At 32.6% G+C, this 26820-nt stretch overlaps 1 protein-coding gene across 1 annotated transcript in view; it reads left to right on the forward strand.

Moving 5' to 3' along the window:
- The window catches only part of LOC109360662 (myosin-6-like), a 29960-nt gene continuing 9667 nt past the window's right edge, over positions 6528–26820 (forward strand). Inside the window, exons 1-29 of the mRNA XM_019605701.1 lie at positions 6528–6817; positions 9131–9259; positions 9554–9697; positions 9800–9945; positions 10024–10183; positions 10553–10611; positions 10700–10859; positions 11075–11224; positions 11733–11869; positions 11974–12120; positions 12243–12344; positions 12946–13003; positions 13141–13242; positions 14182–14219; positions 15081–15207; positions 15326–15496; positions 15591–15722; positions 15833–15942; positions 16088–16148; positions 16682–16859; positions 16950–17155; positions 17301–17420; positions 20267–20365; positions 20897–21109; positions 21201–21340; positions 21504–21618; positions 21701–21745; positions 21839–21913; positions 21993–22163. Coding sequence (XP_019461246.1) covers positions 6815–6817; positions 9131–9259; positions 9554–9697; positions 9800–9945; positions 10024–10183; positions 10553–10611; positions 10700–10859; positions 11075–11224; positions 11733–11869; positions 11974–12120; positions 12243–12344; positions 12946–13003; positions 13141–13242; positions 14182–14219; positions 15081–15207; positions 15326–15496; positions 15591–15722; positions 15833–15942; positions 16088–16148; positions 16682–16859; positions 16950–17155; positions 17301–17420; positions 20267–20365; positions 20897–21109; positions 21201–21340; positions 21504–21618; positions 21701–21745; positions 21839–21913; positions 21993–22163 — 3498 coding nt within the window. The 5' untranslated portion in view covers positions 6528–6814. The remainder of the gene's footprint in view (positions 6818–9130; positions 9260–9553; positions 9698–9799; positions 9946–10023; positions 10184–10552; positions 10612–10699; positions 10860–11074; positions 11225–11732; positions 11870–11973; positions 12121–12242; positions 12345–12945; positions 13004–13140; positions 13243–14181; positions 14220–15080; positions 15208–15325; positions 15497–15590; positions 15723–15832; positions 15943–16087; positions 16149–16681; positions 16860–16949; positions 17156–17300; positions 17421–20266; positions 20366–20896; positions 21110–21200; positions 21341–21503; positions 21619–21700; positions 21746–21838; positions 21914–21992; positions 22164–26820) is intronic.

Below are 26820 nucleotides of genomic sequence, written 5' to 3' on the forward strand. Positions count from 1 at the left end.
TTAAGAAGAAAAAAAATTGACAAAATAAAAGTTAAGGAACAAAATTTTGAGGAAAGAAAAGTGGAGATGAGAAAATAGGTAGAAAGTGTAATGATTTTTTAGTTGTTTGGTATAATAGAAGATGGAAAGAAAGTGAAGAGAAAACAATATAATTTTTATTATTAATGACATTTTTGTACTACCAAAAGTATCTCATCATCGTATAAGTAAGTTATTAATCTCTTTCAGTTGATTGTCTCTTCCAATAGGTGTTTCTCCCATGAATCAAATTCATAACATTTTGGTCTTTCTGAAGATTTAGGAGATTTACATCACTAGAGTAAAGTCTTGATGGTTATTAATAATGACATTGGCCTATATGTGTTATTTTGTTTCTTAGAAATTTTAGGAAATTAGTAACATTTACAATTCTGACTAACAAGATATACAAATTTTTAAATGTATATGGAGCGACTATGAGAAAGTCCGTCACTCATTTTTTCTACTTAAGTTTCCCTCCCAATATCGAAGAGAAAATATAATGGTATGAGTTCCACCATTTTTTTCCTTCTTTCTTTTCAACATAACCGAACAATAAAAAAGATTATTGTCATTCCTTTTTCATTTCTCTCACTTTCTTTCATTCCTTTTTAATCCTAACTAAACATAGCCTTAATAATTAGAATATAACAAATTCAACTTTAGAATAAGCAAAGATTTCTTTAATATAGTGTTCTGCAATGACTCTATTTCAGTGGATTGGGTCTTTTATCTTGATAAAGACAATAGAAGTTATGGACTTGAGTTGGTGTAAATGAGTTGAGATAGATAACTATATATTTATGTTTAATGTAAACCTAATGTAACAAGGATAACAATAAACACACACAAATCTTTATTATCTAAACGCTCTCGAAGAGGTACACATAATTAACCAGACCTCATTATCAAATTTATTGTGTTATTATCTCTTCTACTATTTAATTATTTGTTTGTTCCTTATAAAAAACACTACAAATTTATAAAGAAATAGATAATAATTTGATAATTTTTTTTATAGCTTTATCTTAATTGTTGGTCAAGCATCAAGTGACTCATAGGATCACAGCTCCACTAAATGTGGAAACAGACCAGGCTAGACTTTGCCTTAAACATGCCGAACCTATATAGCATATATGAGTTTGGATCTGACTTGTTAGTCTATTTAAAATAAAATCAAAGCCTAAGACTAACTTGTTTAAAAGTCTGGTTTGACATGTTTAAAGGTCTATTACACTATATTATCTTGAAATAGGTCATTATGTATATATTTAAATAGGCTAATATGTCTACTTTTAACTAGACCCTTATAACTAGAACAATTAACTTATATTTTTTTAGATTAAAGTTATATATATAATAACATTACTTATATTAAAATTGTATAATATGAACATTATTACATAATATAACTAAATAGACTGACTTGTTATATTTAATAGGCCTTTTGATGTCATAAGGCTTGACTTGGTAAACTAAATATGTTTTTCAAAAAGCTTGAGTCTGGTCTATTTACAAAAAATATCTGACCTGACCGGTATAGCCTATTATAAGCCAAGTAATAGCCCTGATAAACGTTCTGCCTTATTTTCACTCCTACTCATTGCTGGGCGAATAAAATCTCACTCATGTAATTGTTGATCATCCTAAAGTAACTAGCTTAGCTTTGGAAAAAATGAAAGTGAAAGGATATAGCCCAATCAACACCTACAAATTTGATTTTTCAAAACACACCTAAGTCAATTCCTTAATATGGTGAATTGGTTTATTACCTCTTTTTGACAGGAATCTAGATTTTCCTAAAACCTCTTTTTAATTTGTCTCAAACATAAAGTCAGAGTGATTATAATTCAATAAATTATTTCATTTATTTAAATATATATTAAAATATTATTTTAAATTCCAAAGTTCAAAAATTTCCTTTCAATAAAAGGAAAATCATTTAATAAAAAAGTATTTAGCTAAGAGAATATGACCATATATTAAAATGTAATCATTTGTTAAATACAATATCATATTTCAATAGGATTTTATGAAACTACTATAAAAAAATATTATTTAATAAAAATCATGTCATATGATTTAATGGAAAACTTAATTACAAAAACTTTTCCATTAAAATTCTTACGTGTAAAGTTTATTTTGAAAAGTATCTTGGAAATAGCATTTTTATTAAAAGTGGGTATTTAGAAAATTGTTGTTTAGATAAATATTAATAAACTGTTAAATAACCTTTTATATGGTACATACTTACTTTATAAGAAGTTTTATATATGGTATTATTCAGCATTTATGTTTACCATTAAAAAAAATATTAGAAAGAAGAGAAAAAATATATTCATCGGCCAAAGTTTTAAATATGTCACTGCATCATTCACTATTAGTATTTTATTATCATTAACTCTTCAAAAAAGTAATAAAAATGAATTATAGATGATATATTAACTGCGTATAAATCATTACATCAATGATGCATAGATATTACACTGTACAAATAAATAATAAATGATATATTAACTATATTAAATTTTTATAAAATATAAATATTGCACTCTTTTGACACATCATTCTCATTAATTTGTTAACCGCCACTAATTCTCAAACAAAAATAATACAAATTAATGATAGATGATATATTAACAATGTAAAAAACTTAACAATATTAGTACATAAATTTTAAACTCTTAAAATAAACAATATTCACCTATAATATTTTTTTGGGTACATTTATATAAATGTGCATTCACCTACAATATTAATTTATATAATCTATTCTATGTATACGTTTTTAGTGTAATGTTTTTTATATTATTGTCCATCAATTATATATTAACTATTATTGACTTTTGGACAAAAATAATATAAATAAATACAAATGATATGTTATAAGTGTAAAAAAAACTTTATACTGAAAATGGATTATATTAACTGATTTAGTTGCTGAAATATGTATATTAATGTAAAAGGACATGTTTATACGTAAGAATTTTTATTATATAATTTATGGTTAACAATATATATATATATACTACTGGAAAACCAAAAAATAACCATTTACCATGATGTAATTTGTGACTCTCTATATTTTGCCCTCACTATTTTCTATTTTTTACCAAAAAATCATATATAACTCAATGTTTCTCTCCATCTAATATATGTTCATATTATTTGGTTAACTATTTCTTCTTCTTACATTATAACTATTTATTATTCTTACATTATAACTATCAGTTTTAAGGTAGAACATGAATGTTCAATTTATACACCAATCGAATAAATTCAATTATAGATTACAAAATATTTAACACAAAATATTATATTTGATATTTATGGCATACAAATTACACATTATGAATTATATGAAAACGGGTTGGCAGACACAACACCTATCCACACGCTAGTATATATTAAAATAATAGAATGACGGTAATAATACTTTAGAGAGGGATCGAGTGGGAAAAATGGTTCCATAATGCCACGTTTGGATGAATAAAATGGAAATTGATAAATTGAGGTTTCATTATTTTGAAACTTTTCCGTGTAAATATTATAATTAAATTAAAAAAGAATCATTATCTTTTCATTTCATTTGAAGCGATTAAAATGGGTGAGTAATTTGTGTCTCATAATCACTTAATGTGATATGATTGGTTAAAAAAAATACTTAATACTTAACTTTTAATTTAAATATATAATTTTCAATTAGTCACATCTCATGATACACAAAGTGACATAAAATGCGAGACAAAAGATTTGCTCCCATTAAAATATACTAATCTTTAGTTCTATCCCTTATTCATGTAGCTTGTAGACTCAAAACACTATTAGAGGCTTTTCACAAACAAAAATTAAAGGTGAGTTGTATCTTTTAAAAAATGGTTTATAATGTTTGAAAACTACTTTTTAGAAAGCTACTTCAAGTAGCTTTTAGAACGTGAAAGTAATTTTCAATAATTCGTTTTCCAATTTTACTCTTTAACATTTTAACAAATTACATTACATGCCCTCACTTAATAAACTTATTAATGTGATGTATACATTACATTTCAAATAGCGTTTAGAAAGTGAAAGTAATTTTCAATAATTCGCTTTACAATTTTGTCTTGGATATTTTAACAAATTATATTACATGTCTTCAATTAAAAAACCTATTAATAATTTGATCTATACATTACATTCCGTTGGATCTTTTGTGTGATCTATTCATTATTCTTGCATTTGATTGTTAGATAAATGTATAAAATAATTTTGCATATATCTTTTAATGATATATAGTGTTAATTGTGGAAGAATATTATAAACTTATGCAAAATAATTGCATTTTTGGGAAAAAGTTATGAAAACAAAAAAATAATATTAAAATAAAACAAATATACAAATAAAATATTACATATCAAATTATAACTAAAATATAAAAATAAATGATTATTTTAAATTATCTATGCATTTAATTACTTCAATCTATGAATAACAAAATATATAATAAATAGGTAGTGTATGACATTTTTAGTCATTTTTTAAATTTCAGCTAATTACAAAACTCTTTTACCGAATAACTATAGTTTTTTATCAACAATTGTTAGTATATTAGTATTTTTGTTGTAGGTGAGACTCGAACTCTCAACCTCCTTCAGTCATATCGTTCACTCTAACTATTAAACTACCTTATAACTCCATTTTTCTTGTTGGTGAGACTCAAACCCACAACCTCATACACTCCGTTTCTTAAGCCATTCATTCTTACCATCAGATCACCTTATCACTCCCCGAACAACTCTAGTTTAATAAGCTACATCCACGCTATAAGATTTCAGCTACCTTTACAACTATAAACTTCATAGCTACAAGTTCACAACTACAAGTTCATACATACAAGCTAGTTTTCTCACCAAACCTCAATATTATGTTTCTTATTTTACATCATTCTCCAAACTCTTCCAAAAATAATATAAGGCTGAAATATAAAATAAACTTTAAGGTTTGATAAAACGTTACCCTATGTAAAAATGACTCCCTAGAACTACAATAAAACATTATAAAACCCACTTATGAGCCATATCCCACTTCATTTAATTTATCAAATATTTGCTAAAACAACTTATCAAATATGATTTTTAAATTAGTAGCATTTTTTAATAAGCTATCTAATCAAACTAGTAGTTGAGAAAAGAACTTATGTGGACATATATTAAAGATAAATACATTTATATTTTTAGTATTATAATTTAAAATTAAATTTTAATTAAAATTAAACTTTTAATATATGATCAAGAGTTTATTGCTCAATATAGATTCATCTCCATGTAAATCTTTGTGTATGATTATCTTTGGTAAAGAGTGTTAGTTGACTATCTTATCTTATATACTACAAAAATATCTTACCAAACACTTGTTAATTTCTTTTTGGGAATTGCATAAATCTAATATCAATATTGTCAAAATAATCTCGACCGCCCAACCAGAAGCCTGGAAACTGACGACTGTTGCAATACAGCTCCAAGATCGTTTTCCTTTTTTGGTTTCATATTTACTTCTAAATTATAAAAAAAAACTGAATCTATCGTAGTGTTTCTCACTACTCATATTTAATTATTAATAACTTCTAAATATTAATAATATAAATATATAAATAATATATGATACAATAATTATGTAAAATATTCTTCCATTATTGATATTAGCGTGTCGATAGATTCGTATCTGCTGATCCATATTCTTATTTTATGATATTAAGTATTAAATTTGTATTTTTTATTTTAGAGAATTAAAATGTTTTTTTATCAGATGTAATTCATGTTATAATTTTTGTATTTATTATAATATCCAATATAAAGTGAAATATATTAAGTATAATTATATTGGATTATATGATTTTACTTTAAAAATAAAAAAAGATTATGGGTAAAATAAGAAAATAGAATTATGATAATAATTATTTTAAGTTTTTGCTTTATATATGATGTAAAATTATAAATATAAATCTTTTTCTAATAAATCTTCACGTTAAAAATGCATAAATATTGTATTATGCATTACATTTGGCTAATTTTGAAGATCCCTTTTCCCGTGATTTTCGAACTTGCCTGAATACACTAGTATTTTTGACAGCATACAATGTTTCAGCTGACCAACTCAACATCGATACGTGCAATAAAATAATTAATACAAAAATGAAGGGGCAATAATATATTTTCGCGCATAAAATTGACGTTTTAATCAATCTTGTTAAAACATCATTTTTTCTGTTTTGACTTCAAAAAATTTGAAAAAAAATATATCTCTAATACATTTGTACTTTATCTACTATTCATATTTAATTACTAATAACTTTTAGAAATTCGAGAAATAAATAATAGATAATATAATAATTGTATGTAAATCTCTATACTAATATTGCATAGATATTACCATATTAATAAATAATATATTTTCTAATCGGAACATTTTGACATTAATAAACAAGTTGAGAGTAATTTACACTAATAAACAACAAAGCCAAATATTATGGTTGAGGAAGGAAAGAAGAAAACAGAGAGAGCATAGAGAAAATACGAAAACGAAGGACTTAAAATCCCTTCTTCCAATGTTTTCGTATTGTTGAAGGGATTTTAATCATTCAAATCATTCTCTATCAGTATATACATTTACTCACTTATATTATAAATAATAAATATAATTCAATTTCATCATTATTCGGAATTTATTTGTTTCAATTCAAAGATCCTTCGGTTCTTTGAGTGGAGTATCAAAAATTGGAGCTAGATCCAGTACCAGTTCGATCAATTTATCATAATATATGGTATCCATTTTCATTTCCTTTTCTTCTCTGTTTTTTTTGATTAATTTTTTTCTGGTTATGGTTGAGTCCATTTGAAGTCTTGTAGTGGTGACTTCTAATTTCACTTTGTCTGAAATTTTTGTTATTTTAGATTTTGGATTGTCCCAATTTTTTTTGCGTGTTTTTGTTTTTGTTTTGTGTTGTATGATGATGTAGAAGCTGAATTGTGATCTTTTGTCTTTGGATTGGTTTATAGTTGATATGATTTGTTATTACCAAGCTACATTGTAGGAACCCGATTTTTTAGTGGATACTGATTTTTCCTTATTGACCAAGCTTTTTGGATAACCATCAAGTTCAAATTTCCAGCCACATGGACATGGTTTCTGTTTGGGAAGATCGCTATTATTTTGCTGCTTTGCCTGAATTTTTTATCTTTTTATGGGATACATTGATTTAACTATATTGTTTCATGGGTTCTGATGGTTGCCTTTGTAGGGTCGTTGATTGAAATAGGAATTGTAGGGTAGGGGTGGCCAGGACCCGACCCTATCCTCTCATCCTGTTTGACCCAATTTTGATCAGGACTGAATATGGCCGGGGACCATCAGGTTTAGGCCGGGTTAAAAAATTAGACCCGGTTAATATTTAGGATCGGACAAGGGAGAAGCATGACCCGACCCGACCCTTTCCATGGTCACCCATTTATCATATTTGTATGTTTGTCTATTCAAACGTGTATAAAATAATGACATCTCTTTGATCGAAAGTATGATTGGTTTTGTATTTTTTATCATATAAACACGATTAACAATATATATATATATCATTTCATATTTCAAATTACATATTCATAATACTAAATAATTTTGAGAAGACTTTATCCAAAAGGGGCTCGCGTTATATTTAATTGAGTCTAGAGTCGGGTTCAAAGGCTGACCCAATGGCTATTTGGGATTCGGTTAACTTCTGGTCTAAGGTCGGGTTCAGATTAAAAAAAATAGCCCGATCAATATTTAGGGCTGGGTAAGGGACAAGCCTTACCCGACCCATGCTCACCCTTACCGTAGGGTATGCCTATGCTGATTACCACTTCGTGAATTTGTTCCAATTATGTTGTTTTATCACTCATGGATTTTCAATAATTGAAGTATATGTTGTATCCCCTGTAAGTCAGAATTGTGTTTCATTTTATTTTTTATTGGTGATATTATTTTTGAACATATCTAGTGTTTATATAATTTGAGTGAAAGTGTAGTTTGGACCTCCGAAGATAGACATGTCATAAGGTTGGACCCTCGTGCACCATGCATCAGTACATCAGCTTGCTCCTTCAGTGTCAATTTAAACTGCTGTTAGCAAATTGGTTCCTAAAAGGATGAAACTGATGGTACTCAACTAGCATTGAAGGACTAATTTGATTTTTATGAATAATGGAGGACTATTGTGTTGTCTATCTTTGGAGGACCAAAATGGAAATTTAGACTCTACTTTATTTATTGTTGATGATGCCTGCCTTTTTCCTGTGAAGCTTGACTAGTCTATGAGATGGTAGCTTGATTGAAACCAATTTCACTATTTTCTTCTCTCACATAATGGTTACCAGCCTTGACCTCAATACTAGATTTTTTTCATGCGTTATTTTCTAATTCTTTTTGCAATCTGGTTTTCATACCATAGTTGTAAGTTAAGGAAAATTAAATACTTGGGCATTGAGTTGCTCCCTTCATTAAATTATTTTACAGTGATGAGATTGATAGTTGACAATTTCAATAGATGACATTTTACGGTGGGATATTGAGTTCCTACCTCCACTGAATCGATTATTTTACACTAATGAGATTGATAATTGAAAATTTCAATAGATGCCATCTTATGATAGTTTATTTCAGTCGAACTCCAACTGTCTTTTTGAAACATCATCTTCCATGTATCATCAAACCATTTTCTGATTATGTGGTGTTTATTGGTGCTTTCAACCACATGAACTTTTTGTGAATTAATACTTGCTACCTGAGCCTATCTTGTTAAGTTATTTAAAGCAAAAACATTTTTTTTTGTAAAAAATTGAACTTATATGTGATTGCTTCTCTAGTGTCATTTGAGGAAATACTCGGTCTTGGTTGATGCAAAAGCTAGTCTGAGGATAACCATACTGTACAACAAAATATACATAGAGATATTTTATTATTTGCATGGAATTTAAAGAGAGAGAATATGAATTTACCCTTTTATTTTTTGTTTATGAATTTCACTATAGTTGCTTGATTATGCATACGTTTTTAGAGAGGGAACAGATTCTATTAGTTTAAATTTTGACACACTGCACTGTAGGCTGCTGTTGCCAATCCCATAGTTGGGTCCCAGGTTTGGGTGGAGGATTCTGATGTAGCTTGGATAGATGGAGAAGTCTTGGAGGTTAAAGGGGATGAAATCAAAGTCCTTTGCACTTCAGGCAAGCAGGTGAGTGAGCTTTTAATTAATATTTATTAAAATTCAATCCTGTTCTTCACTTCTTCTTCTTCTTCTTCTTCTTCTTCTTCTTCTTCTTCTTTTTTTCCTCTTGCTTTAAATTCTTAAACATGAATGACAGTAGGAATCCTTTAAGGATAGCATAATGAAGATAGGGTGGGCTTAGTGCTTGCATTATGGCTGTAGTTTATCTGGAGTAATAAATACCGTATAAAATCTTCAAATTAACTCAGAATTTGAAACTGTGAATCCTTGCTCCTTTTTTTTTTGTCTTGAAATTTGCAGGTTGTTGTTAAAGTTTCCAAAGTTTATCACAAAGATACCGAAGCCCCAGCATGTGGAGTGGATGATATGACAAAACTTGCTTATTTGCATGAACCTGGTGTCCTAGATAATCTGAGATCAAGATATGACATCAATGAGATTTATGTATGTATTTCAGATTCCATCCCGCCAAGTACTGTCTCCCTTGTGTCTTAAAATGGCTTTATACTTCCTTGATGTGAGCTTATACCAATATTTTGCATCCAGACATACACTGGGAGTATATTGATTGCTGTGAACCCTTTCATCAGGCTTCCTCATTTATATGATAGTAATATGATGGCACAATATAAAGGAGCAGGTTTTGGTGAGCTAAGTCCACATCCTTTTGCTGTTGCAGATGCAACATATAGGTGATTTTCATATCTTTCATGTAAATAGTTAAGGTAATTAGTTTATATGCCTGACCATTTAAATTATTTTGGATTTAGGCTTATGGTTAACGAAGGTGTCAGCCAGTCAATATTGGTTAGTGGTGAAAGTGGTGCTGGTAAAACTGAAAGCACCAAGTTACTCATGCAGTATCTTGCTTACATGGGAGGTAGAGCTACTGTTGGTGAAGGTAGAACTGTTGAGCAGAAAGTCCTAGAGGTAAGAGAATTAGGCCTTTACAAAACTAGGGCGGTTTGCTTTCTGTTTTATTTTCCATTATATGTTTTCATTAACAATTAACAATTACAAAAACGTCAAACTGTTTCCTGTTTTTAACATTTATGAAGGAGATTGTAGAACAGTGTTAAAAACAGGAAGTCATGTTTTAATTATGAATAAAAACATATCAAATGAAAATAAAAACAGAAAACAAACCAGTTCCCATCTGATTTTTTTACTAAGCTGATTGGCTTCTAGAAATTTATTTATTTAGCTTCTTAACCTTTGTCACTGTCTAGATTTTTTAAAACCTTATCTTATACACAATTAAAATGACCTTATTTTTTGCCCATTTTCTTATATTTTCAGTCCAATCCCGTTCTAGAAGCCTTTGGTAATGCAAAGACCGTTAGAAACAATAATTCAAGGTGTGAAATTGGATAGAGTTTTATGATATTGCAAATTTTATTATGGTCCTGTCTTATTTTTACTATTTTTTAATCATGATTTCTGCAGTCGTTTTGGTAAGTTTGTGGAGATTCAGTTTGATCAAAAGGGAAGAATTTCAGGAGCTGCTATCAGAACTTATCTGCTAGAAAGATCACGTGTTTGTCAGTTGTCAGATCTAGAGAGGAATTATCACTGTTTCTATATGCTCTGTGCTGCACCTCCGGAGGTAATGGGTTTTCTTTTGTTTAGAATCAAAATTAGATTGACAAAAAGAACGGAAAGAGTCAACTTGTGAATATAGAGCATTTGTTTATGCCTACACTAATTTATAATGCATGCAGGTTGATGCTGGTGAACTTGTTATCTGAAAGTTTTTCTTGACTTCTTTAGATACTATTTTTGTCATTTTTCTTGACCTTTTTATATGTATTTTTTTGGCAGGATGTTCAGAAGCTCAAATTAGGAAACCCACGAACATTTCATTATTTGAATCAATCAAATTGCTTTGAGTTGGAAGGGCTTGATGAGTCCAAGGAATACCATGATACAAGGAGAGCAATGGACGTTGTTGGAATAAATTCTGCGGAACAGGTATTTTGTTGGGAGTTTCTTTAAGTTCATTATGTCACTCTTTTATTCTTAATAGATTTAGAGATTTCTTTTTTGATAATGAGGCCAAAACTCTTTGGCAATGTTCAGGTTTTGCCATTCTCTGGTACACATTGTTGGAAGGGAATCAAAGAATCTAATGATTCTTTCTTGACTCTAGATTTTGTTTGGGATAGGATTACTCTTTTGCCATACCTTTGGTGCTCATCGCAGGAGTTCTTCTGTGGGGTTTATTTTGTAGGCATATAGAGGGATTCACATGCTTTGTTGCATTGCTCTATGTCCTAGTTTTAGCTGTTTTTTTTGGATCTATTTTTGAGGATGCCTTATCCTCTACTTTTGAACTATTCTCTTCTCATCAATGACACTTATTTTTTTTTATTATAAAAAACCTATTTTTGAGGATGCCTTATTCTCTTCTCATTTAATTGCATTTCTTTTATTTATTATATAAGAAAGCTATTTTTTCCATTTTCCCATCAATCTTCAGGAAGCGATATTTCGAGTGGTTGCTGCAATTTTGCACCTTGGCAACATTGAATTTACAAAAGGGACGGAAATAGACACATCTATGCCCAAAGATGAAAAATCTCGATTTCACCTACAAACTGCAGCAGAACTTTTCATGTGAGCAAACATTGCAGGATCACATCAGTTAAAATATGCTGTCTTTGTATGGTCATTTCATATCTGTTCCTTGTGAAAATCCTTGGTTCACAATTTTTATTCAGGTGTGATGCAAAAGCACTTCAAGATTCTCTTTGCGAACGTATAATTGTTACTCGTGATGAAACTATTACGAAATGTCTGGATCCGGAGGCTGCTGCTCTAAGCCGAGATGCTTTGGCTAAGACTGTGTACACAAGGTTGTTTGACTGGTAAGCCTGTGTGCAGATTACTTGAAGAAATATTAGGTTGAACCTTCAATAGGATTACTAACAATTCTGGTCAGTTTACTCCAAACTCCATTTCTATAATTTTATATCATCTCAATTTGCAGGCTGGTGGATAGAATTAATAGTTCAATTGGTCAAGACCCTGAGTCAAAGTCCTTAATTGGCGTGCTAGATATTTATGGTTTTGAGAGTTTCAAGACTAACAGGTGTGGTACTGGTACTCCTTTTGTTCTGTTCGTAACATGGGTTGACCTGTTAAAGTGAACATTCAAGAAAGAGTACCACTGGAAGTTAATTTGTCATTCATGCGACTCCATTAATTATCATTGTGAATTCCAGTCAATGTAGAGGTGCTTTCCATCATGCTCTTATTACAATTTCCAGGCAATTGAGTGTATTCTTTTACCTTTCTAATCTGCCCCATTCCAGACCACTTCATCCCCTTCCAAATTCCCAAACCGAATGGGCATGTTTGATGCATATTAGTGTTTTTTTAGTGGGGTGGACAATTTGGTCACCTGGTTTTGTGGGCAACAAAAATTGTTTTGTGCTTTCTCTTGAGTTGCCTTTTGTTCATTACTTAGAGTAGTTTAAAAATCTAGCAAAGTAAAGTTTTTTTAATGATGTGATGTCCCTTATTTTCTAGCAAATCAATTTCAAGCCCAATGCCCATTAAACTAAATTCTCGGGAGATTTAATACCCTTTCATTACACAATAATGATAGCCTACATCTCTAATAGGCACCAAGGTGGAGATGTATATTTCATATTTAATACCTTGTTTCTAACTTTCTATGTACTTTGCAGTTTTGAACAATTCTGTATTAATTTGACCAATGAAAAGCTTCAGCAGCACTTTAATCAGGTCTGTTTGTCAAAGGGAGATTATTTTTTTCTTAATCACTGGCATCTACTGCTTGTATATTTGAAACAAAGACATATGCTACATATTTCTTTTCATTCTATGAGTGTTCTTGTAATGATCAAATATTTGTTCTGCAGCATGTTTTCAAAATGGAGCAAGAAGAATACAAAAAAGAGGAGATTGATTGGAGTTACATTGAATTTGTTGACAATCAAGATATTCTGGATCTCATTGAAAAGGTTTTTCTTTCTAATCCCACAATCATTTTGTTGATTGCTTGTCTCTTGTACCATACTCTTGTATTTTGTATCAGATGTTCATTTCTGTTAAAATTATGATTTAGAGGGGAAGGGTGATGGTCATAAACTTGGTAGACACTAACAATAACATCTTAATTTTGTGGACTAAATTTTTTACTTGCAACCTACTAACCAAGGTTCCCTTTGCCATATTAATTCCAAGTTGAGAAAGTATATCATGCATCAATTGTTAGAGATGCTCATTAGAACACTGAAAGAATAAGATTTTATTTATTTTTGGACTATGCATTCAAATCCACTTTGAAGCTCAAACTTTACATTGCTGTGATATATTCTTCAACAATTAGTGATCAGATTACCTTGTATGCTAAAGAACTGAATTTTCTTGTTAACACGGTAAGGATATTTTACATGCCTAACAACAGCAGACCAATATATAGTAATTCAATGCACCCTCTATGCCTTGTTTGCATGTTGCCCAAACTGGCCTAACAGGGTAATTAAACTTATGTATCTCAATTTCTGTTCTCATGCATATATAAACTGGAGTGAAAGTTTTGGAGAATAACAGTTGATATGGTTTATGTGATGAATTAAAAGCTGCTAATACTTGCCTGATGCCAAATGAGAGATATAGTAAGGATCAGATTCATTTTGTGTATGGGTTAAATATGACAATGAGTTGTCAATTTATGTCTATTAAAGACTGGAAGACTAGGTTGGCTTTATGATACCAAGTTCAATAAAAAGTGAAAGGAAAGTAAAATACCTTCAATGTAGAGTAAGCAAATTAATGTACATTGCCAAAGTGTTATTAATGATTTCATAGTTATTTTTACAGAAGATAACATTATTGTGTTTGTGCTATTTGTTATTAGTGAATTTATTGTGTATTATTTTTTATGTATTTATTTTCAGAAACCTGGTGGCATTATTGCTCTTCTCGATGAAGCATGGTAAGTATACCACATACTTGCATCTTTGAATTGGTATTATGAGTCTTAGTATCTCAGCACATCTAGCTTTGTTCATTCATTTCAGTTGGGTGGTAAAAAACTAAAAAAAATAATAAGCTCATACGAGAATGTTGCATTGGATGAGTGAAAATACTAGAGAAGAAAGGATTAGGGATGAATGCATTATAGAGAAGGTTAAGGTAGCAACTATTGTAGAAAAATGGTAGAATCTCACCTCAAGTGGTTTCGGCATGTATATATGAAGAGTGAAGACCTATAGAAGCCTCAAAGTAGATTGGATGGAGGGTAACTACTATAGGAGAAACCATCAAGAAGGATTTAGATTTAAATTGTTTGTCTGTAGACATGTGGATAGAAACTAGTAAAATTGACTTAAAACTTAAGAGTAGAAAGGAAAATTAGATATTTATTGATGAATCCTAACCTCCCAGATCATTATGCAAGTGATACTGATGCAGAAGTAGGTAGAAGAATAGAAACATTACAACGAATATCCAGAGGTTTATTTGAGAGAACATCATCTCTCAAAATTCTAACCAACTAACTTGTTTCCCAAAAAGCTAATTAACTAACCCATACTAGTTGTTATTTATACAGTTAGGACTACAGCTGTCCTAACTAATTCTGATATCCTAAATGAGTATTAGGATCCTGTGCTACTTTCCTGTTCCATCTCTGATATACCTTCCCCCAATCCTATCACCTGTTTTACGATAGGACATTATGACATTGATTAGTCCATATAGGCGACCCCACCCAGTGGGAAAAGGATTGGTTGTTTATAATTTAATAATTATTTTTGTCTATGCTCAAACAGCTTTATGTGTATCTGTTTTGCAGTATGTTTCCTAGATCAACACATGAAACTTTTTCCCAGAAGCTGTATCAGACATTCAAAAACCATTCAAGGTTCAGCAAGCCCAAATTGGCACGTAGTGACTTCACAATTTGCCATTATGCTGGTGATGTAAGTTGGATAGTTGTTGTTGTAATGAGATATATACATGATATATTAGAGGACCAGAGTGTTAGAGGTTATTTTTTTCTAAATTGGAAAACAAATTCCTAATCTGTGTCAATTTTAGGTCACTTATCAAACTGAATTGTTCTTGGACAAGAACAAAGATTATGTTGTTGCAGAACACCAACATCTTCTTTATGCTTCCAAATGTCCTTTCATTTCTGGTTTGTTCGTCCCCTCAACTGAGGTATCCTCCAAACAATCAAAGTTCTCTTCAATAGGTACCCGATTTAAGGTTGGTGTCTTTTTACCCTTTTTTGAAGACACATGGTTTTCTTGCTTAACCTATATGGTTTTAATTTTGAAATTCTTGTTCCTATGTCTTGCAGCAACAATTGATATCACTGCTTGAAACACTCAGTGCCACCGAGCCCCACTATATTCGTTGTGTAAAACCGAATAATCTTCTCAAGCCAGGAATTTTTGAGAATAAAAATGTTTTGCAGCAACTGCGTTGTGGGGTGAGACATCTAGCACTTTGTTCTAGTTTTGAACCAGAGTTAGTTCCACAATTAAAGTTTATCTGGTTGTCATGGAGTTCATGCTTATTGCATAGTATGTTGCATTATAGGGAGTTATGGAGGCAATTAGGATAAGCTGTGCTGGCTATCCCACTAGAAAAACCTTTGATGAATTTGTGGACCGATTTGGGCTTCTTGCACCTAAAGCTTTAGATGGAAGGTATCTAAGTTGTCAATCTTACTTGTCAGTCCTGTTCGGTTACAACAACAGTCAAGCCTTATTCCCACTAGGTGGGATCGGCTGTCAGTCCTGTTAGGATATTATTCTAAAAAATCTTATGGATTTCATGTTTTTATTGTGTTAGATCTGATGAGGTCACTGCTTGCAAGAGGATTCTGGAGGAGGTTGAACTTAAAGGCTATCAGGTAACTATTACCATTAGACCCTTAATTCTTCGGGAGACTTATTTTCGTTTTTGAGTTTGAAAAACAAGTGTGGGGTAATTTTGTTTTGGAGATGGGGCACAGCATTTGAAATCTATTAAATAAGAATCAATGTTAAGAAAAATGCTGTGTAGTATACTCAGAAATCTTCATTGACCTTAGTATTAACGAAACTTCCCAGTTATAAACTCTAATGACATTTTACTTCTTGAGAATTCATAACATAATTGTTATTTTGGCTTATGCTGTTACCACTTTGGAATTTCTGTTGGGACAACCATTAATCTTCCTTCCATTCTGTGGGAAGTGAATCTTGAAAATATCGTTTAGGTTTAGGAACGGGCACTATTTTATGTGTATGACAAGCTTGTAATGAACTCAAATGACTCTTTATGCCCATCTGTGCTTGCTGCCATGAATGTTATACATTACATCAGGTAACTGCAGACTTGCCGTACAAGACTGTATTTTGCTCTAGTTGAGACTTATTTGACTGGTTCTCTTTATTGCTACAGATCGGTAAAACAAAGGTGTTTCTTCGAGCTGGTCAAATGGCAGAACTAGATACACGAAGAAGTGAGCTATTAGGAAAGTCTGCAAGCATTATTCAGAGGAAAGTTCGTTCCTATTTGGCTTGCAGAAGTTTTGTCTTGCTTCGTTCGTCTGCTAGACAGATACAAGCTGCATGCAGAGGTCTCTGCTACCTTTCTTCAAATATTTGCTCACAAGTTCTAGGGGAAACATAAACTTGTCAAGTATCCTGATTTTTTATGCTGATTGCAGGACATCTTGCTCGGCATGCTTATGAGGGATTGCGTCAGGAGGCTTCTAGTCTGATTATTCAGCAGTATATCCGCATGTATATTGCTAGGAAGACATACACTGACTTGTTTAGCTCTGCTGTTTCTATTCAGACTGGTATGCGAGGGATGGCCGCTCGCTGTAACCTACACTTTAGGAAGCAGGCCAGGGCAGCTATTGTCATTCAGGTAGAAAATCTTTCAAAAATCCTCCACCATGACTTCTTAAAATATTTATAAAGGCTATACAAGGCGTGGATCATTTCTTTAATTTTTTATTCTCGGTTTATTTTATTAGTCTATCCTTGCAACTCTGATTATTTTGTAACTGCAGAGCCACTGCCGGAAATACTTGGCACAGCATCATTTTAGAAACTTAAAGAAGGCGGTAATTACAACACAAAGTTTATGGAGAGGAAAAGTTGCTCGGCTAGAATTAAAAAAGCTCAAAATGGTGACTCCTTCCCTCCTAAATCCTCTGAATCCATTAGTTAAATGTTTTAACTTAGCAACATGTTAAAGTTATAAATATTATTTATAAGGTTCCAGATAATGGTTATCTAAAGTGAGTTTAGAATTCAACAAATTAGTAAGTTATTGACATCAGGTTTAAATGGAAGACACCCTTTATAGTCGAAACTTTTATAAATAGTAAGTATAAGCAAAATTTTGACCACCTTGTGTACATTGTCAAAAGGAAAACCTCTCAAATCTGGATACATAACAGTGCCTGAGTCGTGAGAACTTTGTTAAGGTTCCCCTTCACTCACCCCATACTCATTGTAGAACTGCATTAACCTGACCACCTAAACTCCTTTAGCTTGCATGAAGTCTCAGCTGCAGTTGGAAACTTTTGGTTTTGAACTATGAACAAGTACGGCAATTATACTCTTCCAGCGAGTGGTGTATATGTGCTATTTTCTTTTGCTTCCTTAATAGGAACCACCTATAGATTCATAAATGTGCTATTTAATCTTAGCGTGTGGTTGATATTGTTGAATAAGTGAAGAAAGAAAATGCAGCGAAAAAAATCAAGGAGAAGAAAGAGAAAAAGAGGAGAGAAATAACCCAAAAGTGGTCTTACCTTTAGTGAGAAGAAAGAGGCACAATGATTTAATTTTACTGCAAATTTCCTCAACTACCCTTATCTCCATCCACAAACTGTTATTGTTAGTAGGGGTATAATTGTTTATTCATAAAATAGTCATTTTTTATCTTCCATTTCTTTGATATTTCTCTCATGCCAAACATAAAATCTATTATTTCTCACCACTTTCTTTCTACTCAGATCATTGTTGTCAAATGGCGGCCATGACGGAAAGTGGTGGCAGTTCCAGGTAGAACGCCATTCGCCATTTGGGAAACCCACTAAATGGTGAAGTCCACCATTTTGGGCCGCCATGCCGGTAATGGCAGACATGGCGCTGCTAGTGGTTTTTTGGGTTAAAATTTGGGGTTTTAAGGACAATTTTGTGTTTTGCCCAAAAATTGTGAACCCTGAATTAAACTGTGCTTTGTCTGCTTCGGAGAATCTAACCTTATTTTCTCTTTGCTTCATTTGTGTGTCTACTCTCTCCCTTGTCCGTCTGTGTGGAGTTATGAATAACACTCTCAGACTGTGTTGTTCCTCTTCTGTTCTGAATGACTTGTTTAAACTTTAGGTTTTCATTTAACGCACCATTTCACGCTCACTTGAACATTGCACTTTTGTTTCATCATAGCTACGCCACTTTGCGGTTTGTGCCATCTGCCAAGTTTTATCTATATTAAAAACACTATTAATAGTGGTATTTTTACTTGTTAACTGTAGCAGATTAAGATTTTTTAAAGTCGTTCCCTTTCAAATTAATTACAATTTTATATTCCACAACATCACTTACTTTGTACTATCTGCCAAATTTTATCTCCATCAGAAAACACGTTAACCCTAGTTTTTTTATGATTTTTTTAAATAATTACCTTTTAAATTAAATATAATTTTATATTCTGACATATTTTAACTCCATTATAAAAAACACTACTAATGGTGGTTTTTTCACTTGTTAACTCTAGTTTTAAAGATTTTTTTTAAACTATTCCCTTTCGAATTAAATACAATTTTATATTTTAGATCGTTCACTCTAATCGGATAAATACAATTTTACCGTGATGTTATGTGTCCTATACCATTATTAAATTTTTTAACTTTATTTTTATGTATTATATTTTTAACGATTTTTTTGTCAACCACCATGATGATGTCTACTTTTGCCATCTACAATGCCGTGATGACAGAACTTTGGCAAACACCATGGACTGTCGTTCGCCATCGACAACACTGACTCAGGATTCTTTCTATCTTCTTTCTTTCCATTTTTTTCCCTAAACCAAACAAAGTATTAGAGTAACCAATACTATCCCCCTCATTTTCCTATCTGTCATGTTTCTGATATTTATCACCTGTACCTCAATTATTCAAAATTGATACCTTAGGAAAGTAATCATACCATATTCTACTATATTCTTAAAACAATGCTGTCAAATATGCTTCTTAGTTTAGATATCTTCCCAAAGCTTGTCAGGTTGTTCTCTCCTAGTTTTGTATGATATTAGTTTTCTGTTTTGGGTTTCTAGTCAAAATCCACAAAATTTAATTTAAAAGTTGCCAAAGTGGCAAATCCAAGGATGCTTTCAACTTATTTAAAGGAAAGACTCTCTAGGAGCTAAAGGCAAGAAGAAAATAGTTTAGACTTTAGACCAGAGGCTGTTACGTACAGAATGTGGAGTAATTTTAGATCTAACAGGGAACCTTTGTTACACTATCGGAAGAACGAACTAAAGTTGAAGTTATTAATATTATCATTTGAAAATTCCTCTTCTCTTGAATCCTCAATTCTCCCCCTTCAGATAATTTCTTTTCCTTGTCCCCCGTGTGAGCATCATACTCCAAACGTGCCCCCTTTTATATCCAAACTAACTCCTAATATCCTCACAACTAATAAAGATTTGCAAAGCATATTTTGCATAATTCAGCTGTTCCGGTTGTGCATAATGTTTGAGTTTACTTGAGTATAAGATTGTCTTATGAAAAGGTTCATTAGGATTTAGGAATATGACTATTTGTGATTGTTGAACCTTTCAAAATGCTAGTCCAAACATCATAATAGTTAGAGTCTATTGTGCAATAAAGGGATTATACTAACCTTTTGGTTGGCAAGGGAATTTTCTTAAATCTCTTATATGTTATCATTGCTAGCTAATGACCTATTTTTATTTTCATATTCAGTGATTGAGATTTTTAAATTTTAATTTTAATTTCAGGCTGCAAGAGAAACTGGAGCTCTCCAAGCTGCCAAAAATAAGCTAGAAAAGCAAGTTGAAGACCTTACGTTGAGGTTGCAACTGGAAAAACGCATTAGGGTAAATGATTATTATTTTGTCAATGCTACTATTTACTGATATTGTTCATGGAAATAGTCTCTTCAATTGTGAGGGAAAGACTGCGTATATCTACCATTCCTAGACCGTATTAGGTGAGAGCCTCTTGCACTGGACCTCCCTTTTGTAGTCAAGTCACAATATTTCAGTACTATGTTAAACACACTTGGATTAGTTCAAGTTCAATATTGTATTACAATCTCTTAGCATGTATCCATACTGATTTTAGAAACTTTAGTTACTTGGAGTAAACGAACAAGGATTTTCTGTCCCATAATGAGTATGTCCGGGCCAATCAGGTTCATCCGAGTAATATAAAAATGTTGATTTGTGTTTTTAGAAATTTCTTTTTAAATCAGTGGCACTTTCTCATTGGACCGAGACAGGAAATTGGGACAGGTGATCTCTGTCCGGAGTAAACATGATTTGTCAGTTCTTTGTTGATAAGGATGAAAGGTCATTATGAAGTATATTTCCTTTCAAATGTTCTTATAACTCTAATAATAAATGTAGGTTGACATGGAAGTATTGAAATCACAAGAAACCCAAAGATTACAGTCTGCTTTGCAAGAGATGCAGCTTCAGTTTAAAGAAACTAAGGAACTGCTTCAAAAGGAACGGGAGGCTGCAAAAAGAGAAGCAGAGAGAGTCCCTGTCATACAGGAGGTTCCCGTTGTTGACAATACTTTGGTGGAGAACCTTACTAGTGAAAATGAGAAACTCAAGGTGAGGTGGTTTGGGGCACATATATATCTTGTAAAGTTAAATAGGTGACCATTTCTTAATACTAATCTACTGCTTCCTGGTTCCCCTGTAGACCTTGGTGACTTTGCTGGAAAAGAAAATTGATGAAACAGAAAAGAAGTATGAAGAGGCAAGCAAAATTAGTGAAGAAAGGTTGAAGCAAGCTTTGGATGCTGAAACAAAAATAGTCCAGTTGAAGACTGCTATGCAAAGGTTTTGCTTATGATTAAGTTTCGTTGGTATCTGAGACATTTAATTCATATCATTTTGAACTATTACTTGTTTCCAGTCTGAAAACAGCAATCATACATACACTCTCTTTGCAGTTATAAGATCCGATAATCATGACCATTTTTGCTTTAACTGATACTGATAGGCTTGAAGAGAAATTCTCAGATATTGAATCTGAAAACCAGGTTCTTCGGCAACAATCTCTGGCTAACTCATCCTTGAAAACGATGTCAAAGGATCTTTCTACCCAAGTTTCAGAGGTAAATTCTGCTTGCTTAAGTACATAGGTCCTTATTTTCTTTAAGTGTGAATCTTTTGGAATTTTGATATTTATCGCTGCAGAAGTTGGAAAATGGTCACCATTCGACTGAAGAGCAGAAAGCTGTGGTAAGTACATCGCTTTCTATTTTTCTATTTGTGTCTTTCCATAACAAGCCAGTCTTTGTGTTTTGTGAAATCTAAATTTAGTTGTCTTTGCAGGAGACTGTCACACCTGTGAAAAAGTTTGGAACAGAATCTGATAGCCTGAGGAGATCCTACATTGAACGTCAACATGTGTGTTTAAAATTTGACATTTAATGTCAGTTCTTCTTTCCAATATGTTCACTATATGTGACTCTTCTCTTCACTGTAGGAGTATGTTGATACCCTTGTCAAATGTGTTATAAAAAGCACTGGCTTCCATCTTGGTAAACCTGTTGCTGCATTTACCATTTACAAATGTCTTCTCCATTGGAAATCATTTGAAGCTGAAAGAACAAGTGTATTTGATCGCCTTATCCAGATGATTGGTTCTGCAATAGAGGTAACTGTTTTTTAACTTTTCTTAATTGTATAAAATCAGTATTAAGCCTTTACCTAATACCTTAAGCTTTTAGGCTAGTATCTTTGACATGGTACCAAAGTCGAGCTGATGGGAGGGAGATCGATACTTGCCAACTCCATGTCAAAATCACAATCTATTCTCATGTAGTATATTCTAGAATATTGAATATGTAGTCTAATAAAATGCAATGATCATTATTGGTTAATAGCCTACTGTATTAGGACTGTGTTATAGTGGGAGTCCCTCTTTAATTGATGGTAGACCATAACAATTGAATCTTGATAGGTGATCTATTGAATATATTCAATGACAACCTTTCTGAAGCCTTGGATTATATATTTAATGATCTTGGTAATGAGTGAAGGAGAGTACCTTGTGATTATAATATCATTTACATAAACTAACACATAGAATTTGGATGAGGGAGAAGCGTGAATAAAGAGGAGATTATAACATTTACTAACTTGAGAAGAGAACCTTTGAGCCTTTCAAACCATTCCCCAAGAGCTTATTTGAGACCATATTTGCCTTGTGTAACTTGTAGATCAAGGTTTTATTACTCTGTTGAAAGTCCACTGGTTGTTGCATATACACTTCCTCATCTAGAAAGCCATTTAGAAAGGCATTGTTGATGTCAAGTTGTTCAATAGGCCAATTATAAGTGACAACAAGAATTAGAAGCATCCTGATTGTGATGGGTTTAACTACAAGGGAAAAAGTTTTATTGTAATCTACATCACGCTTTTGATGAAACCCTTTAGCAACAAGCATTGCTTTGTACTTGTGCACTGACTCATCAAGGTTTTGTTTAACCCTAAAGACCCACTTGCAACCTATAACTTGTTTATGAGGTGGTAGGGGTACTAAGGACCATATCATATTTTGCTTGCATTGCTTGCTGCCAAACTGGATTAACTAATTTATCTTGGTATTAATTGGCTCATTTTGTGCTAATAAAACCCTGGGAACAATGGTTTTGAAAATCCCAGATTTGGACGTTGTATGCATAGGATGTAAGGACAAAGGAAAAGAAGTAGAAAATAGAGGAAAAAGACCAGTAGAAGAGGTGGATATAGAAGCAGTAGAGGGATGAGATTGTAAGAACAAAGTTGAGGAGTCACTATGAGGACTGATATGAGAATTAGGAATAGAAGCCAGTGAGGGAGAGACAAGACCTGAGTTAGGATTTGGTGAAGAGAATTTGAAAAACAGAGAATGTGCTGTTGGTGAAGAAAAGGATGAGAAATTGGAGTGCATAGGAAGAGAGGCAACATTGTTGGTTGCTGAAGTAGGAAGAGAGGGAAAATTATGGATGGTAGGATGAAAAACAACATTAGTAGACATAGAATTGCTATTAGAAGTAGAAGAAGAAATATAGGAGTTAAGTTGGAAGGAAAAGAAATATTAATTGAAATGACATCTTTTGAAACATAAAGTCTACCATCTTTAGACAAACACTTATATCCTTTTTGAGTAGTGAGTAAACAAGAAACACACTCAAAATTTCTAAATCCAGTTTATGCTTGTTTTAAGGTCTAAGTAAGGGAAAACAAGCACAACCAAACACTCTGAAGTTTATGTAGTCAAGAGCAGTACCAAACAGTGCTTGATAAGGAGACATGTTTTAAAGAACAAGTGTTGGCAGTCTATTTATGAGAAATACTGTAGTAGTGAAGGCATGTTCTAAATAAACCATAGGCAAGTTAGCATGAGCTAATAAAGATAAACGAGTTTCAACGATATGTCTATGTTTCCTTTCAATTGTCCCTTGTTGATGATGAGTATGAGAACATAAAAGTCTATGCACAATACATAAGGATTTAAGATATGTAGTAAATGGTCTAAATTCTCCCCCAAAGTCACTTTGAATGGCTTTAACTGTATTACTAAATTGAGTTTGAACAAATTTGAGAAAGCATTGAAACATGAAAAGTGTTCCAAACTTCTGTTTTAACAAGAAAATCCAAGAGTGCTTAGTGTAAGCATCAACAGTGGAAACAATGCATAGGATGAGAAGAGAGTGGAAAAGTGAAGTGACGAGAATGTGAGGAAGGAGGGGATAAAGGAGTGTGACTAGTGGATGAACTTGGTACAGAATGAGTAGAAATATGAGGTGATAAAGATAAAGACAGAAACGAAGAAACACTATTAGGATTGAGACTAGAATTAGGATTGGAAGAAAGTAGAGGAGAAGTTGAATGTCTATGTGAATTAGCTTGAGAAGGAGCACTATTAGAATTAGGATGTGTTTGATTGGGACTTGAGATTTGAGAAATGAATTTTTCTGTACAATGAGGAAAAATAGAGGCACTAGCATGTATAGGTTGATTGGCGTCATGAGGTGCAAGGTTGTCAAAATTGAGATCTTATGTAAGATCGGGTGAGGAAATAACATGTAAAATGTGGAATCGTAATACAGATCATGAGATCCTACTAAAATAGTAAAATATAAATTTATATTTTATGCATATATAAACATCTCTATGAATATATACTTTTATGCATGTATAAATATTTATAAAATTCTATATATATATATATATATAAGTAAAACAAGTAAGAAAAGGTAGACAATGTTAAGAATGAGCAAACAAGGGGAGGTGTGTAAAGTTTGTACTTGTTTTGGGTTGTTTTAGGCTAAGAGTTGTCAAAACATTTTAGGGGATGAAGTGTTAGTGTGTTAGGCGGTGAAATTTGACAATTGTTGAGTTAGAATGAATTAAAAACTGGTGGAAAGTGTTTAGGTATAAGTTTTTTGGGCTGAAACCTGTAACATTTGTGCCCAACCCACTCCCATTCAAAATAGGTTAGAACTTGGTTGACCTGGAAAAAGCTGGTCCCAGGAAACGTAAAAAGGCTGTGATTCTACCGCTTCCACGTTTTTACTCGTCGATCCAACTGTGCTTACCACTATGTGATCTTCACCGATCTGGGTTGCTAGAACTTGGAAAAATCGTAAAAATGACGATCACACATGTTAAATCACAATTTTGATTGAGGTGCACAACTAGATTGTTAGACACTGGTATCTAAGAATTAGAAATTAGAAGATGATAGGAAGAAGAATTACCCTTAACACAGAATCAATAGGATTCTGTAAGGGTTCTATGAAGTTTATTATTGATAGAAGAAAGTAGTTACAAGAAGATGATGAACATGAACTAGGATTCCTGAATCCTAGAGGTTACTCTGATTTCCTAAATCAGAAATGATTAATTCTCTAACTAACTAACTACTCAACCACCCATCTATTTATAGCCTTTAAAGCCTAACCGAAATAACTACCTAAGGCAAAGAAGGAGTTTTGCTTATTCATTTAGCCAAACTTTCCTCTTTCCTCTTCTATATACATTTGTAATTATAGGCTTATTCTTCCTAACCCTATCAATACCCCCCTCTTCAACTACCAACTTGTCCTCAAGTGGGAAATCAGGGAATTTGTCTTGTATTGAGGCTGCTGATTCCCATGAATTCTCATGTGTTGGAAGATCCTTCCATTTCACCAGAACTTCTACATTCCCCTGTTTGTCTTCCCTGCTATCCAACACATCTTCTGGAGTAACCAATAATTCCCACTCCTCATTTAACATAGGAGGTAAGGATTGTGGTTGCTGGTGAGGCTTGAGTGCTTTCTTTAACAAGGATACATGGAACACTGGGTGGACCTGAGATTGTGCAGGCAGAACCAACTTATAGGCCACTGTTCCCACCCTTGTCTCTATCTGGAAAGGACCATAGTACCTAGGGGCTAGCTTAGCATAAGGCCTAAGAGCTAGGGACCTCATTTTATAGGGCTGCAACTTGAGAAACACCCAATCTCCTTCTTGAAATTCCACATTCCTCCTATGCTTGTCTGCTTGTTGTTTCATGAGATTCTGAGCCTTGACCAAATTTCCCTTCAACTCTTCAAGTATCCCATCTCTTTGGGCAAACAACTGATTAACCTCCTCTATTTTGGAAGGTATGGTCCCTGCTTTTATCAACAAAGGGGGATCCCTTCCATACAGTGCTCTAAAAGGGGTCATTCCTGCTGAAGTGTGGTAGTTAGAATTGAACCAGAATTCTGCCCAATGCAACCATTCCACCCACAGCTTAGGATTAGGGCCTACAAAGCATCTGAGGTAAGTCTCCAAGCACCTGTTGGTAACCTCTGTCTGACCATCTGTTTGTGGATGGTAGGATGTACTCATCTTCAACTGAGTGCCAGCTAGCTTGAACAATTCCTTCCAGAATTTGCTTAAAAACAGAGGATACCTGTCTGAGACTATAGTATTAGGAAACCCATGAAGCCTGACTACTTCCTTCAAAAATACAGTGGCCACATCCTTTGCAGAGTATGGATGACCCAAGGCAAAAAAATGAACATATTTTGTGAGCCTATCAACCACAACATAGACAGTATCCCTCCCTCTTACTCTAGGCAAGCCACCAATGAAGTCCATGGATATATCCATCCAGACTTGTTGAGGAATGGACAATGGTTGAAGCAACCCTGCAGGAGCTAAGTTAGAATACTTACTCCTCTGGCAAACTTCACATTTTTGAACATAGGTTTTAATATCTGCTTTCATTCCTTCCCAAAACAGAAAACTGGCAATTTTCTTAAAGGTTTTGAAATAACCTGAATGTCCCCCCA

The sequence above is a fragment of the Lupinus angustifolius genome, chromosome LG11, assembly GCF_001865875.1.
Source record: "Lupinus angustifolius cultivar Tanjil chromosome LG11, LupAngTanjil_v1.0, whole genome shotgun sequence".
In the NCBI taxonomy this organism is placed as follows: Eukaryota; Viridiplantae; Streptophyta; class Magnoliopsida; order Fabales; family Fabaceae; genus Lupinus; species Lupinus angustifolius.